Source organism: Vespa crabro, chromosome 18, assembly GCF_910589235.1.
Source record: "Vespa crabro chromosome 18, iyVesCrab1.2, whole genome shotgun sequence".
Taxonomy (NCBI): domain Eukaryota; kingdom Metazoa; phylum Arthropoda; class Insecta; order Hymenoptera; family Vespidae; genus Vespa; species Vespa crabro.
Window position 1 is genome coordinate 3,088,488 of NC_060972.1, and position 25,436 is coordinate 3,113,923.

General features: G+C 30.8%; 1 protein-coding gene across 2 annotated transcripts in view; it reads right to left on the minus strand.

Annotated features, from left to right (window-relative positions):
• LOC124430299 overlaps nucleotides 1-25,436 on the minus strand; it is a 157,690-nt gene that overhangs the window by 72,962 nt on the left and 59,292 nt on the right. For both annotated transcript variants that reach the window (XM_046976636.1, XM_046976635.1), the window contains one exon: nucleotides 18,548-21,962. In XM_046976636.1, the coding sequence (XP_046832592.1) occupies nucleotides 18,548-21,929 (3,382 nt within the window). In that variant the 5' untranslated portion in view covers nucleotides 21,930-21,962. The remainder of the gene's footprint in view (nucleotides 1-18,547; nucleotides 21,963-25,436) is intronic.

Below are 25,436 nucleotides of genomic sequence, written 5' to 3' on the forward strand. Positions count from 1 at the left end.
ATCAAGATCAATGAAAAGTTGCATATTTATTAATTAATATAATTCTTATATGAGTAGACTTTTTTTTCTCTTTTCTATTTATTTATTTATATGTTTGTTTTTTTTTTTTTTTTTTTTTTTATTTAAAAGAAACAAGAAAACAATTCGTTATCATGGTTTATCAATGTTTTTATGACAACCTGTTCGAGGTACTTACCTTTAATGAAGTCGACTGCCATTTCAAGTCCGTAGGTGTCCTTGTCACAGTCATCGAGTATATGTGCGCCAATCTTGACACCCGGCATAATACTTTTATCAGTATTAATCTTATCAAGAGTATAGAGCATTGCCTCGAGCGCTTGAATTCCACCTTGAGGCATAATAGGGCCACAAGTTATCGAGTCTTCTCTTTCATGGACCATCATCAGACCTCCCAAGAGAAGATCACCTTCGATCACAGCTTCCTTTTTGATTGGCCAGCTCTTTTGAAGGTATATCGAGGAATTTACCGAGCGATAATATTTACGCGCATGTCGAATTGGATGACGAGTTATTGGATTTTCCGAATAAATACGATTGGAACGTTGGGATCGATAATATAGGGAAAAACTCTCTTGAATTTTCTTTTCTTCATTTTCCAATGGCATAAATGGTAGAGTCCAATCGATATCTCGAGCTTCCTTCGATAATTCGAAGGATTGGGCAATTTTTGTCCAAGTGCCATTGCTCCAACCGATGACGATTAAAAATGATACCAGTATCGGTAGCTCCATGACTTCATAATCGCTTTTGTTTGATTTTTTCTTCTCTTTCGTTTTTTTCCTTTCTTTCTTTTTTTCTTTCCTTCTTTTCTTTCCTTTTTTTCTTTTTTTTGTTCTTTTTATTGTTCTTTTTATTGAGAGATCTTAAGAATCAATTCGCGTAACTTTTGTCCGTCCTCTTTATTACGATATTGCACTTAAACAATACAACACGTTCTAGTTTCTATCTTTGAAATCGTTCGTGTTTTAATGAAAATGAAGAATCTTCATTGGAATAATCGTAAAACGGTGTTTCGTAATGAAAATCGTAGAGGTCCGTGGAATTAGGGATAAATCGAGCTTAACCATAGTCGTCCTAATGGTGACCTCATTTTTCAGTTTCGTGAAATCGACAGGAGGAGTATAAGACCGTATCACGTTCGTCGGCTGAACGGCACTTGGCGTGAATCTGGAATGAAGTTCGAGTTGGGGAAGAATTTCCGATGAAACTTTCCCTGCGACTTTTCCGATCTTCCTACTCTCTCGAGAATTTTCACACGGGATAAGGGTTTTACACGCAAAAGCAGAACGTATGACTTAGACATATATATATATATATATATATATATATATATATATATATATATTTTTTTTTTTTCTTTTTCTTTCTTTTTTATTGTTGGAAATATATATTGCAAATCTCAGATTTGTTCCTACACGTTTTTCTTGAATTGTTTTGAATAATATAAAATCTTTCATTTATATAATATACTTTTATTTAATTTATAAATAGTTATTATGGATAGTTTAATAAACCCGAATAATCTTTATAATTTTCAAATCAAATTAATATAATACTATTTTTTATGATAAAATTTAAATTGTAAAACTTCGAAGTTTTATGTTGATTTATTAAATTTATCTCAATAGTATTGCGTAATGAAGCCTAATTTCATAAAACTGTTTTATTTAATTCATAATTTTAAATTGATTAAAATCCTTTAAAACGCTCAATATCAATTTTATCTAAAAACTAGAGAATCTTTTTTTTCTTTTTGCTTCTTTTCCAGATCGAAATTTAAATGTAAAATTAAGTGTTCTGCCATTTTATTATTAATTTAATGCAATGGCATTAAATTTGAAAAATGCTTTTTTAATGAAGCATCTTTGAAAAATGCTTTTTTAATGAAGAGAATTTTAAGACACGAAGGTTTATCTCGTAAAGTTCATTTTTCTTTGCGGAAAGATGAGAAAACTTGGTGAGTAAGAGATGAGAGACTGTTTGATTTGATAACGAGTGCTTCGCGATGGAGTAATAATTAGCTCTGTCGAGGTAAAAAATTTCTCGTTACATCATTAATCTCCCTCACGCCGAAATAGAAATTCTTTTTCCTTTGACATAGATCTAAAAAAAAGTGGACTCAAGATTTAGATACGAGTGCGAGAAAATTTATACTTAGGAATATTGAGCTAATCATTTTGTTATTCAGGAGGTATCTCCTTCAATGGAGTTTTTTAATATTTTATTATCGTCATCAAGATCCCAAAGACCCAAAAACGACGTTTGGCACGCGATATTAGAAAAGAAAGGGAAAAAGAGAGAAGGAAGAAGAAGGATATTGCCTGTCAAAGAATTCCAAGTAAAAAAACAAAGAAATATTTAAAGAGTAAACGTTTCATGAATGGAATAATAAAATGGGGGAATATTTTTTCTTTCTGACAATTCGAGAAGTAATAAAACTTATTCACTTTTTTAACATAATTTTCTTGAGAAAAAATTCAATTTATTCCTTTTCTTTTATTTCGCTCTATTGTCAGTATAACTTTAATTTTAATTGATTATGCTTGTAGATCTATACGTATGTATTAAATTTTAAGCGATATATTTTCCAATTGCTTATTCCTTTCTTTTATATTTTGATAATCGAAATTATTTTTTCTTCTTTTTTCTTTTTTGTATTTTTTACGTAAAATATACATTCTCAATCGAGTTGCACTATATATGATGGTTATATGTATATTCATTTATATTAGAAGCATGACGAGAATTGAGATCTTCATATTTCAGTTTTTTCTTGGACATGTAATGCTCGAACGAGATTGGAAATATTTCTATTCCGTTTTGAAGAGATTCTCTTCCGATAAGTATATATTAGAAAACTCTATTTCTCTGTGCTCGTTTCTCGTCATATGTATATCGTGTTCGTGAAAAGAGCGAAAAGTTAGGTAAATCGCCAGAGGAAAGTTTTTTTTTTTTCTTTTTTTTTCTTTTTTTTTTTCGATTCGATGAAAAGGCAGTGCTTGAATATTCATACGTCGTTGTACAATCGGATCGAAGGTTTGCGTGCAACGACTGACACTTCATTCAATATTTTGTTTCGATTCTCGACAGAAAGACATTTCCAATAGTAATTATAAATTTCCGAACATTGTGGTACGGTTTTGGAATTGTCGAGTTAGCGTGGCTCAAGCTAATAGAAAGTTCACAAAGGAAGTCTAATGAACGCCTCTTTCCGTCTAACTCAACGAAAGTTTTCTCGAGGGAGTACATTGAATTAAATTAATCGATTTCAAATGCAGAATAGACGAGTAAGAATATTCCAATGATTATTCGTTAGAATTCTGATTAAGAACGTATATTGAATGGAAAATTCAAATTCGAGAGATTCGAATTCGCTTATTTTCCTTAAATGATGTTATTCGAAATTTCTGACGTGATATTTTCCTCGTACGATTTTAAAATACGAATATTAGCATTGACGTTTTCTCGTTTATCGTTTTTATGTCATCGTTTATTCATCGTTATATTCAACAGCACGTTGTTATAAACGACAGGTTAAATCAATAAAAAATAGACGCGCGAATTGTCATCGTCTATGACGATTGCTGTCGAGAGAAATAATCCTATTTGAAGATATTGTTTTTGTCAGAAAAGAACAGTTTTATTTGTTAATTTAATTAGATATAATTTTTAGATATTAATAAAGAATTAGATATATATATATATATATAAAGAAATAATTTTTCATTAAATGACGAAAGAAGAAAAATTTGTTTAAAAGATCTCGCCATTAGTAGAAGATAGGAATTACTTTTCTTTTTTCTTTCCTTTTCTTTTCTTCATTTATTTCTTATTTCGAAGAAAAAATTCTTTTAATTAAATGTTAAAAAATTTCTCTATGATTGGAAAAATTTTATTCCTCAACAATTCTTCATTTATCTTCTTCAATGTTTCCTTGACAACTTTCTCGCGAATAAAGACGACAAACGAGGAACTCTTTCTGACTAATTTACTTGATTTCACGTGAAAAAGTAAGATATTAAGGGTCCGACTTTCGTTTCGAAACTTAGGAATATCCTATTAAATGAAAGAAAGTTGGCGCGAAGCAATTAAAAACTTAAATTCATTAATCACTTTGGTGGCTATCTTTTTTATCGGTTGTAGACTTCCTTCGTTAATTTTTTTTATTTAAAAAAATTTTTTTTTTTATTTTTTTCCCTCCGTTTTTTTAATGTATCTTTTCGACGTTACTATAACTTGTTGTAGGAATGTACCTGTTGCATCGAGAAAACATATTCTCTCTCTCTCTCTCTCTCTCTCTCTCTCTCTCTCTCTCTCTCTGGCTTTCTTCCAGTATTTCGTCGCAACTCGAAATGATCAAGTTTGAGAACTTATCCGAATGATTTAAGAAATATATAAAAATTGAAACGATTTAAAACCCGATAATAAAAATGTTTTACTTAATCATTTAAAATATCTATCTGTAATAGCGACAAAGATAGATTTATTTTAATCAACGATAAACGATGAACAATACAAAATATATTAAAAGTTCGTAATAAAATTGGAGTATCCACGTTTGAAATTTCACTTTAAAGTACCATTCATTAGTTCCAATCACATTTGACGTTGTATTTCAATCTCGACGACCTTTCATTCCTGGATTATATATATGGGAGAGTTGAGCAAGATGAGCATTTGATAGAATTGGAAAAGGGTTTGGTACTGTTGGAATTTACAGCTCTAATATGGATTAATTAATGATCGTTAAATGTTAGTCACTAGTTATCTCGTCTTTAATTCACGAGCTCGCTGGATTTCTCGCATTATGAGATCGTTTCTCGGATATTGTTCAAAGTAATATTACATTTACAGATTCGACCTAAATTACTTACTTAGTTTTTATTTCTTTGCACAATAGCATACGATTCATGTGAAATGTGGATTCGGTGTAATTGAAAATTATGCACTTTGCTGATCATTTCATAAAATATCTATAGTTTTTACGTGTGTATTTAAAAAATATATTTGTCACGTACCCTTAAAATATATATATATATATATATATATGCATTACTATGATTATATCATCAAGACTAATTAACACGAGCACGTGTTCTGATTACAGTCCAGCAATCGATATGTCTATCTATCTAAAGAACATTAGCTATCGAATTTACGGAAAGCTGACCTTTGTAATCCAGGTTTTGTTTCATTGTCATTTTACGAGAGTGAAAGACTGCAGTATCGATTGATCACTATCTTTTGTTGTTTAGATCAAAATGTTCCTGAAAATCAAACGAACTCGTTATTACGTGTGTTCGGTGAAAGAGTAATTAATTTTATTAATCAATCGTTTTTCTTTCTTTCTTTTTTTTTTTCTAAATGTCCGTAATAAAATAATAATTAATGATAAATAACTTTATAATTTGTAATTGAAGTAAATTAATTAAAATTATACATTAATCTTTTGTATAATATTAAACATACTAATTTCATTAGTTGACATTTATTGAATCTTATTAAATTTTGTATATTTATTTGTTACTTTTTTAACACATGCAGAATGCATGAAAGAACGTTATTGCTCTTGCCAATTGGCTCTATTTATTCTTTATTTATTTATTTATTTATTCATTTTTTTTTTTTTTTATCAGAATATCTTTACAATTTTTCAATTTAATTTGCATGGTATTATAAACGAAACTGATATTCTTTTGGAGATGCATGATTCATATATTTCGTGAGACAAAAGGAAAAAATGTGGAGAGGAGAGAATTTATATTATCTTTTCGATCAGCCAGTAGTCCAGAATTAATAGTCCAGAATTAATAGTCCAGAATTAGTAGTTCGATATTAACGCTTGTTATTATGTTCGAAAGATTAAAACATACCAATAATTATTATAATAATAATCAATAATAATAATAATAATAATAATAATAATAATAATAATAATAATAATAATAAAGAATTTTTTTTATTGCGATCATAGTTTTTCGTCTTACTCTGAAAACTTTCAATCGACTCATTTTATAGTCTGACAATTTTTAAAACAACTTTTGTGTGTAACTCAAATGTCATACGGGTTCACGATTTTTTTTCTTTTTAAAATCACCTCTGTAAAAAATATTTTTTCCGTTTGACCTTACAATGAAAATCAAATTTGTTTCACTATTTTCAAGATATTCAAAATCTAAAAATTGTTATTTCTGTGTGTATGCGTGTGTGCATATGTGCGCCTATTTTTCATTTCTCTTTGCACGTCTATCTGTAGGAATTTTTTTAATTGGAAACCACACAGATAAAAAAAAAAAAAAGAATTTTGGAACTCTGACCGAATCAAATGCTCCATCAAAGGGACCAATCAAAATATTTTAGATTTCAATATAAAACTTCGAACTAGTGCAATTGCTGATTAATTAACTTTGTTTGTACGGTTTTATGATTGAACACTTGACATTTCACTGCCCAATAAAAATTATTCATTGCCCAGAGTACTATCGAGTTAAATTCGATAAATCGACAAAAATCTTATTAAAATTTTAATTAAGTGCTTGATGAAGTGGTAGATAATGTAAAGTTAATTTCATATTTAATAGATATCTATTTTTAATTGAAGCAAATTTTTCTTTTTTGTTTCTTTTAAATTCTAACTAAACATATATACGATAAATTTTTATTAACTATATAATTTGTTAACTATATAAAGAACGTTAATTTTAATTTCCTAATAATTATTTCGTAGAAATAGGAAGATAAAAATTATGAGAAATAAACGAAGCGAATAAAATCGATATGTTTATTAAAACGGACGCCACGCCTCGATCATAGATAAAGAAGGAAGACAGAGGAAGACAGAGGAAGAGAGAGAGAGAGAGAGAGAGAGAGAGAAAACACCTGTTCGAGGATAGAGTATGTCAAACTTTCTTACAATTTACGTATTTCACAATGATTCACATAGAACGAGTCAACCTGTTGGATCCTTTCTCTTGGAAAAGCACTAGGAATCGATCGGAAGATTGCGAGATCTATTTTTTTCTTTTTTTTAACATGACTCACTTGTCATTCGTTCGATCGTTAAAGTTCTTAAAAGTGTAAAAGAAGAAGGAAAAAAAAAACCTAAAAAAAAAAAAAAAAAGAGAGAGAGAGAGAGAAGAAAAAAGTGGAAAGAAAATAATAATAAATAAAAAAAAAAAAAAAAAAAAAAAGAAAAAAAAGCAATAGAAACGACGAACCCCTCAATCGGAATTAAACTCACTCGTCGAAAACTTCGAATCGAAAGATTTTACTCGATCGCACTATTGCTCTCGCGAGACGTAAATACTCGCGATTGATTTTTAAAGGGTGATTTTTGAGAAACGAGTAAGTATAAGGACGATGATCTTTTTTCAATCATTTTTCTATGAGATCTCCATGAGATCATCATGCCGCTTTTGGAGTCACACGAGGAGCCGAAATATTAGTAGCACGCGCGGCCGGCTCTCCGCTGTGACACCCACTGACTGGCTCCGAGACTGCATCAACGCTACCCTCTGCGAACGTATCAACCCTCCTACTCTACCCTCTTGCTCTCTCTCTCTCTCTCTCTCTCTCTCTCTCTCTTTCTCTTGCTCACTCTCAGAATCCCCTCTCTTATCACCAATAGTCTAGTCGCTTTCTTTTACTCTCTTCTCTCTCTTGTCTATCTTTCTCTCTCTCTCGTCCTCCCTCTCTCTCTCTCTCTCTCTCTCTCTCTTTCTCCCATTACTTTATGTTTTTTTTTTCTTATCTTCATCGAATTCTTTTCCATTATAACTATTTTTGCATGCACGCAAACATACACATACATACACACAATACACAATCGAATTGATTATTAAACTGATTTTGTAAAAATTAATATATCCATTTGATATCTTTCACAATTTTTAGTAGATTAAAGATTAAAAAAGAATTTATTGGATTATTTTTCACGTTGGACTTTATTTTTATTAAAGGAAATATATTTTTAATCATTTAAACGTCATAGAAAAACATTTGATATTTGTTTTAAATAAAGGTCTAGCAATTTGACTCCCACAGTACATTCAACGTTGGATTAATTTTTTTTTTTTTTTTTTTTTTTTTTTTCTTTTAAAAATCAATGATCTTATAATTTTTAATTGCATGAGTTTATAGATTTCGAACTGTATATGAAAATAAAAGCTATTGGATTGAATATTTTTGTTCACGGAATTCAAAAAAATTTTTCAGATAAAGGTACAATGTATATAAATAAAAAAGAGAAGATGATATTTGAAGTGTGGTTGAAAAATAAAGTTTTAAAAAAGTTAGTTGAAATATTTGTGAAAAGTGTTTTTAATAGGACAGTTGAACTTTTAATTATATTGAGTTCTTTTTTTTTTTATGATACTCTAGTACATTGAAAATTATTAAATTCATTTAATTTTCTTTTTACAAAGAAAAGTACGATCGGAATTTTTTCTAGATTTTTATTTCGTTGTCTATTTTATTAAAACATATTTTGGACGATAATTGGGCTTTTTGATGAGATATATTTTTTGTTCCTTTAATTTTTGTGAATTTATACTCGGTGGCAATTTAAATTGTTATTTTTTAATTTCGCACATAAAAAAAACATAGGTATATTTTTACATTTATGAAATAATTCATCACGAGCAAATAGAAATGCATGTACGCATGTAGGATTAAATAGAAAAAAAAAAAAATTCGTTCGATATATAAAAAGTTTACTAAAGAAATTTTAATTAAAAAGTGCAAAAAATACAAAAAAACAAAAAAAACAAAAAAACTAACAAAGTAACTTCGATTAATATTTATTTGAACATTTATATTTATTATCTGCTTGTTTGCTCTATACAATTTTTCACTTTCTTTTTATACTATTCCTTTGTCTCATTTTTATCGATGACATTTTATATCTGGCCAATAGTAATGACATCAATGACGAGTACCTATGGAACAATCAATTCTTTATTTTTATTTTTTCTTGCTCTTTTTTTTTCCCCCCATTATTTTTTGCAATTTCTTTTGCTCTCGTTCCGAGAGAAAACGCGAAGATGTACATAGAGTGGACGTTATATTCGCGTAGCGTGACAAATCGATCGAGAACTTTCATAACGGAGACAGATCCTTCAGTTTAAGCCGACTCTTGGTGATAGCAACCGAAGTCTCGCCTCGATGGCTCTGTCGTGAGAGGAAGTGGATAGGAAATAATGGAAGATCATAACGGATCGACGATCGGTTTTGCGATGGAAAAATATTTTATTTTACACTTCATGAGAACTTCATGCTATCTATGGTATTAGAAAAATATCGATCATGAAAGAAATGAACTTAATGTGTCAGTGAAAATTAGATTTGGTTAAGTGAATCTGTTGTAAAGATTATTTGCAGACGACATCGTATATTATATAGGTTTTATAACATTAATTATTACTAGTTATTTATTCGTTATTGTTATGTGCGTATATATATATATATATAGATCAGATTTATAGATCGAAAAATAAAATAAAAAGAAGTACGAGTCTCACGGGGAAAAGAGATCTAATAGGAATAACGTTAATGAGTCGGACGAAATCGAAAAAGCAAAAAAATATATGTGACAACGTAAATCACGTGGCATGAGGCGTAAGGGTGTTTTTAAGGTTTAGCGAAAAAAAAAAACAAAAAAAAAAAAAAAACAAAAACGAAAACAAGAAAACAAAAATACAAACAGGAGAACGAACAGAACAAAAGTAAAAAAGAAAAACAAAAAAAAAAGAAAAAAAAACGTAACGTAGTATATATCTCTAGTATTTTATTGTTTCATTTTGGAGCATTCTCGTATGATGGGTTGAACGTTACATGACATGTAGACAGGACCGATTTTTCCTGACTCTTTTTTGAACTGGACAATTTCTAATCTCCCTTATCTTTTTTAGGGATATAAGAGGGAAGAAATTCTTTCTCGATTTGAAAAGAAACTTTTTTTCCTTTCAACAAGTTCCATGCATTACTAGATGGTTCACAAATGCGAGCAACCAAGCGAAACTTTTCCATTCGTTAATGAGAACTTTCTGTTCCCCTAACACCGTTGATATCTTCCTACTTATCTAACGTGCTTATCAAACATACATAGTAGTAGCCCTCTGACCGCAAGGCCCCTCCCTCTCTCCCACCCTTCCTCTCACCTACCTTCGCACCTCATTCTACTCACTCACTCATATCCCCACCCTCAATCACCTATTGCCACAGTGCTCATTCATGTGCCAGTGTACTAGTATGCTAGTGTGTTTAGTTCAGCTGTGATATCTCGCAAGTCCGACACTTTGTCGCTTTCACGCGGAACGACCTCATTTTTCTTCTCTAAAGGAAAACCATTCCGTGCTGGTAGACGGTAAAAAGTCGATATAACTGTCGAAATATTGTAAAGAATGGTCTACCAAGACGATCGAAATTCGCGTTACTTGATCTTCGCTTTGAATGTCTCTCAGGCTTCCTTTAGATATTTTCTTTTTTCTTGTTTTCTTTTTTTTTTTTTCATTATTGTTCTTTCCTGTTTTCTTTTTTTTTTTTTTCTTTATTTTTCTTTTTCTAACAGATAATTCATTCTTAACAGGTAATCCTTTTTCGATAGTTTTTAAAGGAAAAACTTAGCAATGAAAACTCTTTGATTGTCTTTCTGAAGGAGTTTTTGATGATTTAAGTTAAAATTATCGAGACCTTTATGATTTTGAAGAGAATAGTACAATTCCTCGGTTAGTTTTAACAAGCAAAAATTAGATTTCCAGGGAATGGTCTACTAAAAGATTAAAGCACGTAATCCGATCTTTGGTTTAAAAGGTACTCTAACCTACTTTCTAATCATTTTTTTTTTTTTTTTGTTTTTTTTTTTTTTGAACTCCTACTATTAACAGTTAATCTCTCATATAGTTTCAAGAAAGAAGTACAGCAATATAATTATTTTATTTATGACTTTCTCAATTAACAGAATTATAGAGAGAGAGAGAGAGAGAGAGAGAAACAAGATATCCCTTTTCATCAATGTTTCTTTTTTAGATTTGAAGAGAATTATTTTTCATTATAAAGTGCAATAATGAATTAGATCTTTGAGAGAAATTTTCGTTAAAATTTTATGGTTTCTGTCAAAGAAGAAAATTGATTAATTTCTCGAGGTTCGTTTTAACGAGGAAGAATTGAATTCTTTAGATGATATCATCAGGGCCGAGCTTGGATGACGAGAATTCCTTGTACAACTTGGCACTTAGCCAAAGACATAATTTAATTTAATGGTGAACTAAAGGTAATTTCTACGTCGGTGCGACATCTGTTTCTTACGAAATTATGTTTCACGACTTTGCGTGGAAGTTCGTTGGCCGGTCGACAGAACTCTTTTGGTATTGAACCTGGGAAAGGAAATTGCCCAATTTGGTCTAACGGAACTTTGTGTATACCTTAGTTTTCTTCGCACGAACGATTTAACAATTTATCAGAATGAAAATGCTTTTTTTCTACCTTGCAAAGAATAATAATCGATACGCAAAAACGATTACGTTCTCTCTAACGATATTGTTAATTCTATTAATTACATTTTATTATTAAAACAAAACGATTAGATATAAAAAGATTTATTATCATTTGATATTATGTTAATTGTAAGTAAGTTCATATATTCTCGTAAGATATTTTCTAACGAAATCCTATTCAAGCAAAAATTGATTTAATCATTAATTATTCTCATTGTCTCTCGGGATTAATTTTATTTAGAAATAATCGTATAATCAAAAAGTTCTTCTTTCTCAAGAATAAAATCGCAAAATGCACAATTGTTATCACAATGCCGGTTGTGCCATTGTATTTAAATGTCTCACGAAACACATTAGATTGATAACGTTAAACGAGTATTATTCCGGTGTAACGAGGCATAAGGCACACGCGATTCTAATGTCTAAGAAAGAGTCCTTTTAATCGTTCTCGAAGTTTTCGAAGAATTGTGAATTAGAACATTAGATAGAATGAAAGAGCTGCTTGGGATAATGGGAATTAATTCAATGAAAGTTCTCTGCCGAGTACCAGTTTAAGACTAGGCGAAGCCAAAGAGCGTGGAAGCGAGGCTTCCGTTGAGATCTTGATGCAGGTTGCGTTCTCGTAGTTTCATTGTTCGGTAATAGCTAATCTTCGAAATTCGAAACTATATTGGTAATTTAGCCGAAAGTGATCATCCTGGGAAGTTATTAATATTTGTGGTAATAGTATTAGTGAGAGGGAGAGAGGGAGAGAGAGAGGGAGACTGAGAGAAAGAGAGACAGACAAACAGGAAGGGAGGAAGATAGGACCACATAATCCATTTGTAAGGTACCCTTGTAATATCCATAAAAAAGGCATTAAATTAGCATAAGTCATAGCAGGGTATTATAATAATAATAATAATAATAATAATAATAATAATAATAATAAAAAAAAAAAGAATAAGGTAAAATTTATTTCCTCGTTCATTCGATGAAATCTCAGAGAAATAATTCTACTTTATCTCCCGTTGAAATTTTACAAATTTACGGAGGTAGATAATATCTATTGAAGATATACAATTCTCTGCTGTTAAAACCGGTGTAATCCTTTTGTGTTATCTAATCGACTACTACCATAATGTTTTCTTGGATAATTTGAAGAGGCTCCTAGATCTAAAACACGAGGAAATAGAGAAAGGGAAAGATTGAAATTTTCTTAAGCAATCGCGAATAATAACACGCTGGCGGTGGAGCATTTAACAGAAGTCAGACTATCTCTGTAGAGGGGTCATTCTTAGTAGGATTTATCGTCAAGGTGCAAGGCTTCCGGCACGAATTTCCGAAGCCACCTCGCCGTCTGCCTCTCCTCGTAAGAGGATACCCTTAAGTAACTGCGCAAAAACACGCCTAATCTATTTTCCATGCACACCCGTTACACTATGCCAGTCTCTCGAACGTGATTCCTATCGTTTTGGCGGAAGAGGTAGCTTTAAAAATGGGTAGCAGCATCTTTTTTTCCTTCTTCTTCTTCTTTTTTCTTTTTTCCTTTTTTTTATTTCTTCCTCTCTCTTTCTCCCTTTTCTTCTTCCCTTTCTTTCTCTATCACTCTTCTTTTTTCTTTCTTTCTGTTCCTCTTTCTCTCTCTCTCTCTCTTTTTTTTTCTTTCTTTCTTTTCCTCTCTCTCTTTTTTTTCTTTCTTTCTTTTCCTCTCCTTTTTTTCCATCCTTTCTTTCTTTTCTCTACTCTTTCTTCTTTCTTTTTTTACCTCTACCTTTTGTTCATACTACAGCACTCGTGGCTCCAATCCATTCCGTTTCTTCTACTTCAACGCGTTTTATATCCTTCCTTTTTCTCCATTTCCTTTTTCTACTTTTATTTCAACTTCAATCTTCAATCACGTTCCCCTTTTCACGCCTCTCGCATATTTGCAATTAAAGAAGAATTGCTACTTCGTGTTTCTCTATCGATGCAACTTAGGTCAACATCGATTAATGCTTCTGATCTGTTCTCGAAACATTTCGGGAATGGCATACTACGTATTTATCTCACGTTTGAGAGAGAGAGAGAGAGAGAGAGAGAGAGAGAGATGCTTACAATTAATACTAGAACCAAACGGAAGGTGGTCGAATCAGACAATAAATCTCGAAACTATACTATCGAAACTAGAGTATTCTCTCTATCTTTCTCTCTGTATATGTCATTTGTAGAACTTTAATTAATATTTGGAAACTGTTTTGGTGGGAAAGCATCAAGAATTGATAAGAACATTGGAAATTGTTCAACTATTTTTCTATCTCTATCTCCATCTCTCTCTCTCTCTCTCTCTCTCTCTCTCTCTCTCTCAATTTCTCACTTTTTCATATTGAACTTCAATTAATATTCCAAAATTGTTCTGGTTATGAGAAATCACTGTGAAATGATAAAAAAGAATTTTGGAAAGTTCTCAACGCAGTAAATCTCTTTTTGAACGAATTCAAGAGATAAAGTTTTACGGATTAAGACTCGGTTTAAGAAGAAAGTGAGTAGAAAAGAAAGAAGAAAAGTCGATTGTAAAGTTACTGTTCGTATTTGAGAAATGCTGGGAAGAGGCCTTTGCGTTCCTTTAAATCGTTTTATCCCTTTGAAGGGAGAAACTGATAACGTGCTATCGACGAAACTAACAATTGGAAGGCTGAAGATATTTGCGAGAATTTTTCCTTTTTTCTTTTTTTCTTTCTTTCTTTGAACTTTTTATGAAAGGATTGGTAAGGGTGAAAAATTTTCTCTCTTTTTTTTTTCTCTCTCGGTACATCCATCTATCTACAATATCTATCTATCTCTTTAAATTTGATTGTTGACATCTCACGTTGTTAATTCTTTGAATTATTCTTTGGAATAAAGTAAATTATTTGTAAATTATTAAAAATTTTAAAGTAAGCTTTTATTAAAATTTCACATTTTTAAATTTAATTATTTTTCTTTTTTGTCTCTCTTTTTTTTTTTTGTTTTTTTTTTTCTTGTTTTCTTTTCTTTTTTTTTTTTTTTTTTTCTTACATACAACATAACACGCAACATGATTTCAAAAACGGTGCGAAGGTTATAAAGTGCTCTTAACTAACATGTTATGAACTGAACTTGTGAAGTACTCAAGAGAGAGGGGAAAAAAAAAGAGGGAGTACGAGAGAAGGAGAAAGAGAAAAATTGCAATAAAAAGTGGTTATGCATTTTCTAATAACCTACGGTAGATTTGTTTTAAGAGTCATTAAGATGATGTTTCTTGCTTAATGAGACTACAATCTTTTATTTTACTCACAGATTTTTATGAAATATCCGTTCCTGTATATTTCCTCTTTCTCTCACGTCGATTTTTAAGACGTATCTTATTAAACATTTTTCTCTTGTGTGTTAAACAAGTACAAAAAAAAAAAAAAAAAAGAAAATAAGAAAAAAGAAATAAAAGGAAGTAACATTATTAAAATGTTCTTTTAATTCTATTGTTAAAATTTAATTTTACGTTATATGCATAAGAGAAACGACGAGTTTCTTAAAAAAAAAAACGCTTCATTTTTTACTTATTTCCCTTTTCATTTCTTACTTATTTTCCTTTTCATTTTTCTTCAGTTTATTTGTTTTAAGAATAAAACGAATTTTTAGCACAGCCTTCAGAGTTCTGTTTTTATTTCTTTTTCTGAAAATACATCATATACGGAGATTATTGAATGTTAGTGGAAAATCGAAAGGTACAATCGATAATAAATCACAAGACTGAATTTCACGCTTGCAAAAGCCGAATGGTTTGGATTGTTTGATATATCGATAAAATGTGTGTGTGTGTGTGTGTGTGTGCGTGTATTATATACACAGGGTGTTTTTCCTAACGGTTGCTACGATTTTTTAGGTACTTCCAGTAGTACGAGAAAAAAATGTTCAAAACAAAAAGTCATTAGTTCTCGATGGTCGATAAATTACAAAAATAAAACTTGTAAAAATACAATTTTTGTAATAAAAATATCAAGATTGCTTCCGCGTTTTTTTCTTCTTTTTTTTTTCTTTTTTTTTTTTTTTTTTTTTTTTTAATGGCACCATATAACTTTTTCTACACAGTATTGTAGGTGACATTGAGACAAATGATGTAGAATGGTGTGGTACATTTTTTTCAATAACTCATTGAGAAGATCATTTTTAATGTAATAATAAGGATTCTTGAGGAACTTGAGCATCGGCATGAGCATGAGCATGGTTGCGAAACACTCTGTATATACGCGCTAGAATGAACAAAAGGGAAAGAAGAAATAATGAAATATTTTTATTCTTATCAAGCTCTCTATCAAGCACGATATTATTAGATTTCGATGGTTTTCTTCTTTCTTGTCGTTCTCTCTCTTTCTCTGTCTCTCTGTCTCTATCTCATTCTGTCCTCAATTAATTAATAAACGAGATATATTATCGATAGAAAAATTCTTTATTCTGAAATCAATTTATAATTGTTAATTATATCAAAAGTATTATTTAACGATCTGACAAATATCTCGTATTTCGAACTATGGTGATAACATTATCTATTTCGCATCGTTTCACTGCTCTTTAGAATAATTTCTGAAACAAACGTGATGCGGTTATACTCTCCGAAGTTATATTCACAACTTTGCTTCTTTATCACACGTTGGTCTTTAGTATCTCATTCAGTGAAAATCTGATGAAAATGAATTGAGCATAATGCAAACGAGTAGAAAATAACCACGTTAACGTATAAATTTCTGCGATTATTATATGTATCTTATTTAAAGGGTAAATGTATTGAAACAAAATTGAAAAGAATTATTTGATGATTAATCAAACTATACGATATTAAATCAATCTATTTTACATAGATTTTTTGCTTATTTCCAATATTGATTTTAAAGAAAAACGAAGGTAATTCTTCTGATGGTAATATTAACTTTTCCAATATCTCTACGTTGTACGTGATCAACTAGTCACTACAAGTAGTTTTCGTTCGTGACCGGACTTGTCGAATCCCTCGAAAGTACTCGCTGGAGAGAAGTATTCAAGAACGATTAGAGGAAATGGATATATTGTCAGGAAGTTTAGTCGCATGCAAACGACAGTTCAAACTAAGTTCTTCGAACGGTTTCGCTGCTTCGATTTTATCATTACGGGCATACAACTGCTGAACTATCAGTCATTTTGATGGGACAAATAAAAGTATTTTATAAATATTATTTTATAAAAATTAATTGATTAGGCATTATTTCAATATAGTTTTGAATACGATTACGTTTAATAATAATGTTATAATAACGAAAAGATAAATTCGAAAAGGAAAATAATGAATTTTTATAGAAATGACTCGTAGTAATTTCGTTAAATTTTACGTAAGAGTAACGATATGACGCAAAATCGATAAAAGTCATTACCATTCGGTATGATTGCTCCTTTGGAAAACATAAATTTAACTTTTAATTGTTTGGTGTAATTTGCTATGCTCGGGCAAAAATGAAAATTCGATTTTTCATCCTTTCTCTCCTTTATTCGTTTATCATTTCTAATGTTAACATCGATTTTTCATATATGTGATTGATTATTCAATAACTATATGTTTCTATCTTATATTCTTTCTCTATATATTCGTTATATAGGGTAAGAACGTAAGATAAAATAGATGCATTAATTCATCGATTTATCAATTTATCAATTTATCAATTCATAATAATGAAACTGATGATAATTCGAAATTTCCCAATTTTTTAAAATTATACCAACAGTAGTAAAGTAGTTTTACATAAATTGTTGATAACTAATCGACAACAATTATCGATTAACTGTCGTTAACTTGTTATCTTATCATGATAAAAATTGGGAAAATCATTGGAAATTTATCGACGTAGATTCGTGAACGAGGGTTAATAACTTACCGACTTCTGGTAAGTTATCAATACGCAGTAGAAACTGTTTTTATCGACGGATTAAATTTCCAGAATGTATTTTTCATGATTTTTTTTCCTTTTTTTCTTTCTTTTTTTCTTCTTTTTTTTTCTTTTCTTTTTTGAAATTTTACGAATACGAACAATCATTTAAAATTGGAGAAATTAAAATTACTTTTTGAACGAACGAAAATTAAATAAAAGACAAATTTTTTCCCTGAAAAAAAACATCAATTCTCAGAAAATCTGCATTTCACAGCCCTTTATCTTCGTGAAATACTCGTGATAAAAGCTCGAACATAAAACTTGACATTGTAATATTTTCTCGTCGTTCCAACTTTTTTCACGTAGAAATCATTGAAATTCTGTGGTAGAAAAAGAAAGAAAGGGAAAGATAAATTGGATTGGAAAATGCAAGAGAGATAGAGAGAGAGAGAGAGAGAGAGAGAGAGAGAGAGAGAGAGAAAATTTTCGTGCATTTCGCGAGAAATATTCTACTTGCATGCATAATCGGGAGAAATACACTTTCATTAGGTTTATGCCATTTCTTTGCGAATACTTTTAGGAATGATTTTCGCAAAATTTTTTGTAAATTTACGAGGATATCTCACACTATATTTACCAAAGGAAAGTTTGATCCTCTAAGTCGTGAAGCATAACGTAATTTTCGCTTTCAACGATGCTTAACAGTATTTCCCTGGTAACTGTTGGAAGTTCATCGCTTTTACGTTTAACGTTGATAGCTTTCGAGGATCAACTGAGCCATGTGGAGAGAATGTAACTCGAACGAGAATGTTTAAACGTAGTATAAGAAAATACGGTATGATATCTAAGGTTAGTAAACGTACCAGTAAATTTGTATAAATTTAAGTAACTTTGTAGGTGAATGGATGTACTTGCACTTTTATGAATAAATTTTAATTAAACGTTAAACTTTAATTAAACGTACGTTAAATTAAAAATTAATTTGACTTATTTAATTATTTTTTTTTTTTTCTTTCTTTCTTTCTCGCAGATATATCTACATTTCAAAGATAGAGTTCGAATAAGTGTAAAGATTTTGTTGATAATAAAAAAACAGTCCAATTAGATCTACCGACTATAATTAGACAAATGAAGCATAAACGTTAATAGGACGAATTCACTTACCCTTGATAAAATCTACCGCCATTTCTAGGCCATAGGTATCCTTATCGCAGTCATCAAGTATATGTGCTCCTATCTTGACCCCGGGAACGATCTCTTGTTGATTAAGTGTGTCTAGAGTATAGAGCATAGCCTCTAATGCTTGAACACCACCCTGCGGCATAACAGGACCACAAGTTATCGAGTCTTCTCTTTCATGAACCATCATTAAACCTCCCAAAACGAGGTCACCTTCGACCACTGCGCTATGTTTCACTGGCCACTGATTCGTAATCGACGAATTATGAATGACACTAATCGATTGTTTCATCGAAATATTAGCAATAGTTGTCTCTTCCCAGGTAACCGTAGTCCATTCTGAAACTGCACTCGAAATATTTTCATATCCTTTATCCGAAACATTCTCTATTATTGACGTAGTTGCGATCGTATCGATCCAACCGGAAGGAAATTTCACCTTTGGGGAATTATCGATCCATTGGGGGGATACATCAGGAAGAGGACTAGTAATCCCTTCGATCTCGACATTAGAAATTGATCGATCGGAGAAACTGCTTGGAATTCTGCTCGTCCTTTCGGAATTCTCCGACATGGAAATATCCGTCGTTTCCATGGAATTTCCTCGGTGCCAGGAAGTTTCGAAGTTTTCTTGGGATATTGTGACTGGATCGATATCGTCCCTCTCGGATCTATTCGAGTTTCTGGAAAAATCTGTCGTTCGGTTACTACTTCCTATCAACTCGCTCGATTCGAAACGTTTCTTTTTGGAAAACATTGTATTTGATTCGATTGATCCACCGACTATTTCTTTCAATCGTTTTACGTTAAAATGATTTTCTTGTTTCCTCGTCCCTTTTATATTGTCTGAAATATCTTTCGAAGAAGTTGAAAAGTTCAATATGAATTTATTTTCGATTATAGGTAACTTCGTCGTTTTAACTTCCATTTTATACTTGCTTATTTCACGATTTTTTGCTTTTAGAGTTCCATTTTTCTCGTCTAAGGTTACCATGGAGAACTTTAATGGCGTCAATCCTAGAAAATCGTTGAACGAAATAGTAGTATTTTCTACAGGTCCTTCGTCTTTTACCGACAAATTCCTTTGAAAATCTTTCCTTCTTATCTCCTTCTCGTAGTGACGCCTTTCCTCGTTCTTCTCTTGCCTCTTCCAATCACTCCTTGGATTCTCCTTTAACTCTCCCCTTTTCCTATACTTCCAAAAATGAGAATGAGAATTGTCGAGTGATCTTGGATCTAAGAAATCTTCTACAGGATCACGAACGTTCCTATCAAAATCGTTGGAAGAGTCAGCTGGGCCACTGCTTTCGAGGATGGACATCCTAGTCGAATTTATCCGGTCGGAATCGAACGTATCGTATTTCCGATATGTCGAATTCCAGGATACCGAGCTATCTTTGGAAACATTCATGATTCCTGACGTACCTTCCTTTACTTTTTTCTCTTCGTCCCTGTTAAAACTTAAAGGAACAATCTTTACGGTTTCCTCCTCTCCCATAGAATTTATCGGAGGACGAAGTAGGACCGTTTTTTCTCCTTGTTTGAGATCTAAACTTTCATTTCTCAATTCTTTCATTCCAACATTTTTCAACTCATGTGAAAACGAATCATTGTAATGTTCCATCTTCGAATAGTTTCGAGATCTTACATTGAGATCAAACTGTCCTGTCAATTTGGACGATTTCTCTTCATTCAAACGCATTTCGTTTATGACTTTTCCCATATCCCTTCTCGACTTACTTTGTTTTACGTCGAGAACGTCTGGACGAACTTTGTCCGACTGCTTTAAATCCAAATATGCTTCCTCCCTTTCTTTTTTCTTTTTATCTGCAATCGAAAGACGTCGTCTTATTCCCTTCCACATTGTTCCGAATTCTTTGTTCTTAGTTTCCTTTCTCGAACGAATTTCTATCGCATTTCCTTCTTTCAACTTCGCATTATCTTCGTACCAAAGACGAATCGAATCCTTAGGGACTTCTTTATGATTAGAAACCATCACGGAAGATTCTTCCTCTACTTTTCGCGACAACTTCATCGTCCCTTTTGTCAGATAAGGAACAGTTGCTCCTTCAAAAAAGTTATCGACGTCTCGACGATCTCGTCGTATCAAGCCTCTTACGTATTTCTTAAAATTCATTTTTTTCTTTCGCGAATCTTTAACTTCTTCCTCATTTCCATCCAATTCCATTTGTTGCTTCAACTTACGGTAAAAAGTATTTTCATTCTTTTTTATCACTTTTCTCTCGTCCGTTACTTTTGGTCCTTCGAATAAACGATATTTGCCTCCCTCGAAAATACTAGAATTCGATTTTCTTCTATCGTTCGACGTAAGAGAAATATTTCTCTTTCTATTTCTATCTCTCCATCTACTACGTTCTTTCATTTCGTATATATCGGCTCGCTTAATCGATTTATAAAAATTTAAATCCTCATTTAACACCGTGAATTCTTTGTTATCGTTTAAATCATCATTCTCTTCATCATCATGATATTTCCTTTCGTTCGATCTTTCATCATATTTATCCGAAATTTTTCTTATTTCGCCATGATCTTTTGATTTACGGAACAAACGAAATTCGTTTCTTCCAAGAATGCTCGAATTTGATCCTTTACCATCTTTCAAGGTAAAAGAAAAATTTCTTTCTTTTTCTTTTTCACTCGGTGGTAAATCGTCCAGTTCGTTTAAAGAAAAGAATGTCTTTCCACGTGGAAGTCCATTGAAGTTCTCGCGGATAGATTTTCGCTTTATTCGGACACCGCGAAGATTCCAAGAGGATCTTCTTCCTCTTACGCCAAACCTCTTCGTCTCCCCCGATCTAGCTTCGTTTCTTCGATTCCTCGAAGTCCATTCCTCGGTCATCGAGTTATTAGAATTCCGATCAACCTTGGATCGAGTGGATTTCTCGTTATTTCTCTTTTCTCTTTCTCTTATTTTCCTTCTCGTTCTTATTTTCGAATCTATCGATTCAATGTACTTTTCGTCGATCGTTCGTCCAAATGCATTCGTTGGAATAAGAATCGTTGATCCACTTTTGTCAATCTCCTTTCGATCCTTCCATAATTTTTTTTCTCTTTTTCTTTTCCTTAACCAAAAGTATTTTTCTTTTGATTCTTCGTTCGTCCAAAAATTATTTCTATTCTCTTCGGTTACATCGATTTTATTATTATCGTTGAACGTGAAATAATTCGTCGTTATTTCGTAACTAGCATCCTTATCGTTAACGTAACCTTTATCATCGTCATAATTGGAAGGTCGCTCTTGTCCGAAAACGAAGCATAGGATCGATAGAATCGGCAGGATCGTTCGGATTTCCAAATGGATCGTCCGAATGGCCGAAATGGCCGAGCGTCTCTGATTTCGAGGCATCACCTCACTGCGAACTCTAACATAGCTTGATTTCTGAAAATGTAAATTTACTTCGATTAGAATTAATAGATTTGTCTTGTATTTCGAATAATAGATATTGTATTTTTATTGTAATTCTTTGATTGCAAATTCATGGAATTGCAATTAATGAGTTATTAATTAAACAAAAATCAAAATATCATGGACAAATATTTTGTGTGTATATCAAAATCGTTTCCTTTTTTTTTTTTTTCTTGCTTCATAATAATGGGACATAACGTGACACCCCTCGAAATTTTCTAATTTTCTATTTTACTATATCTTATATGTACATATTTTTTTTTTTTTTATATGTATTTTTCAAAATCGATAAGAATAATCCAGAATGTTTAACGACGTTGTCATCGACGTAAAGTTGAAAATAATTCGATCGATTAATTCTTGGATAAATTTAATTAATTTCGTAAATGTAATTAGATAAATTCGATGAATTAATAAACCTGTCTGGAAAGGATAGAGACTGGTTGAAAACGAGAATACCCTGTCGGGGGCAATCGAGTGTGAAACGCCTCTTCCATTCTCACTGTTGAAGATTCATTTGAAATCATCCTTGAATTACTAATCGCCACAACGTTGAGAATATATATATATCGTGCTTTCACCTAATCTAGAAAATCTAGATGGAATTTAGAGAAATTTGGCAAATATCCTAATGATTAAACTTTATTTAAGGCATTCAGAGAATTCAGACATCTTCGATTTACGATTTTCAAATTTTTTCGAAATGATTTTCTCGAAATCTTGCGATTATCAAAAATATCGTTTCACTTTATTTAAATAATATTAGTTTATATTTATACAATAATTCAATTAAGACTTTTTGACTTACTCATTATTGCTTTTACGAATAGTTATCTTATTTTATATATATATATATATATATATATTGTGTATAATGAAATTGAAATTGAAATTAAACTTATCTTAAGTTAAAGATAAGTCGAGTACATGCAAAAGGAGATATACTTTGATGTTTAGAAAATTGTCAAGATATATGACTTTTGAAAGGAAACATCGAATACAAAGATCGTTTATAAAGCAATCCTCCATTCTTATTTGTTTCTTCTTTTTCCTAAGAAGAGGAATGATAAGGAGAGACAAAAAGAGAGAAAGAGTAAGAGGGAGAAAAAGAGAGATGGAGATTTATCGAGTTACGTGCCTTGAAACGATGAAACTTGGTTCTTTGAGAAATTTGAAATATAGCCCAGGGAAATTCGTGTTATTTATCGAAAGTTTGTGGGCTCGAATTCCGTCAAGGATAACGTTGCTATAAACTGTCGAGCATATTTTCAAAAAGGAGTACTCTTTGTTGAGTAATCAAAACGGACGCCCACAAAGTTTTAACTGGTTGAAGGAACGACAAGTCAAATGATATATTCCAAAGTATATATGTATCACCTAATTGAACATGGCGAAGTGAATAAATTGCTTAGACACGTTCGTACATATGTATATATATATATATATATATATATATATATATATATATATATATATATATTATACGAATCAATGAAATATATAATATCAATTTATTCCTTCTAATTACGAATTCCTATGAATAATTTTCTAGAATTTTCTTGAAATTCTGCCATGAAAAATCAATGAAATTTATTTATGAATTATTTCTATATAAAATAGAGAATTATTTCTTTGGCGATAAATAATTTATTTTAAATTAAATTAATCATTAGATATGAGTTATTCATAAATAAGTAAATATTGCTTGTTTAAAAAAATTGATAAGTATGCTTTAATGATTATCATTTTTTTTTTCTTTTTTTAATTTACCTTTTTTTAACATACCTGTAATGAAAAAAGAATTTCTCGGTATTTTATACGCATAATAATAGAATTTAGGATTCAGTGAATATGTTTTTTTTTTTTTCTTTTCGAAAATCAATTAGACGATAATATGTGATAATTTTATTAAAATCTACGATTAATCAGACGTTTTATCTTTCACGAATTATTCTGATACGATTTAAGAACGGAAATAATTCAATGAAGAGAGACACATTTTTTTTTATTTTTGTAACTTGATTATTCATGTAGAATTTCAGATAGTTATTTAGAATGAATCTTTATTTATCATCGTATAATTACGAATTTATTTACGAATTGAAATATCGAGCGATTTAGAAAATATTCGTACTGTAAGAAATCTCGCATTGCTCGTATATCCTGAAATTTTTTAATCATCATATTCGAAATCGTTATGAGTAATGAAATGTATAGAATTTAATTCGATCGAATTTCAAATTTGTTTTTCATCGTATAAAATACCTCGAATACACGTAGCAAGAGAAGAAATATTATAATACAAAGCTTGTCAAATCATGTTCAGATTGTATATCTGAGCAAACATTTTGAAATAGGACTTCTGAGAGAAATTTTATATATATATATATATATATATATATATAGAAAACCATATTGAAGAGATCTTCACTAGCTTTCCTAGATATATTATACATAGGTATAATAATGAAATTTAATGGCGTCAACATCTCCCATCGATATGAAGGGTTATCAGAATCGAATAGTAACATATCAAGGTTTATTGCGTTATTGATATTCAATCCGATTAATTCCATCAAATTTCAAGCATCTTCATTTTGCCCTTTCAACAGTCAAACTGAAATGATACAAAGTATTACGATTTAAATTTTATAAAGAATTAATTAAATTAGAATAAAATATATTATTAATTAAATATATCATTTCTATAATTATTTAACATTTATTAGTTTAATTCAATATTAATGTACTTTTTATGTGTTAATTATAACAAATTTTAATTAAGGTATGACTTTTCATCTTTTCAAAAAATACCATTTTGAAAATGATTTGATTTAATATATCATCGCTCTAATTACATCTTGTTATTTATAGATAGTAATCCGTTGGTTCGTCATCAATTTAACGGCGAACATTTAGAAACGACACTTTAATCTTATCGTAAATTCCGTTTCTCGCGATGGGAAACGTAGACGTGAGAGAAACGCCAGTCGCTGATCGATAATACGTACGAGCTGCTTATTCCTGTAACATAATTTGTGGACGAATCACGCGTAATTTTAATTACTTGGTATGGTAATGGCTATGCATATATGGCGGTTATCAACCACCAAACCTGACAAGCATTATCGATTGCAAGTAACAATGTTATGGAAAATGAATTTCACCGAGTGTCTTTTCAAATGAGAGATCATTTAATTGCAATTTATTACTCTTTCAAACGATGAGCAGAAATTGACATGTTTTAATACTACATATTCTAAGTAAATAAGAGATGTACCAAATTTATAACGTAATTTCTAATATATATATATATATATATTATTCTAATTTTTGATTGTGAATGTGAATTGTGAATTGCAAAGTTTTGACTGTTTGCTATCATTACTAGTATAGATGATATACGTTTCAACATGAAACTTTTTGTGATTAATTAATTGATGAACA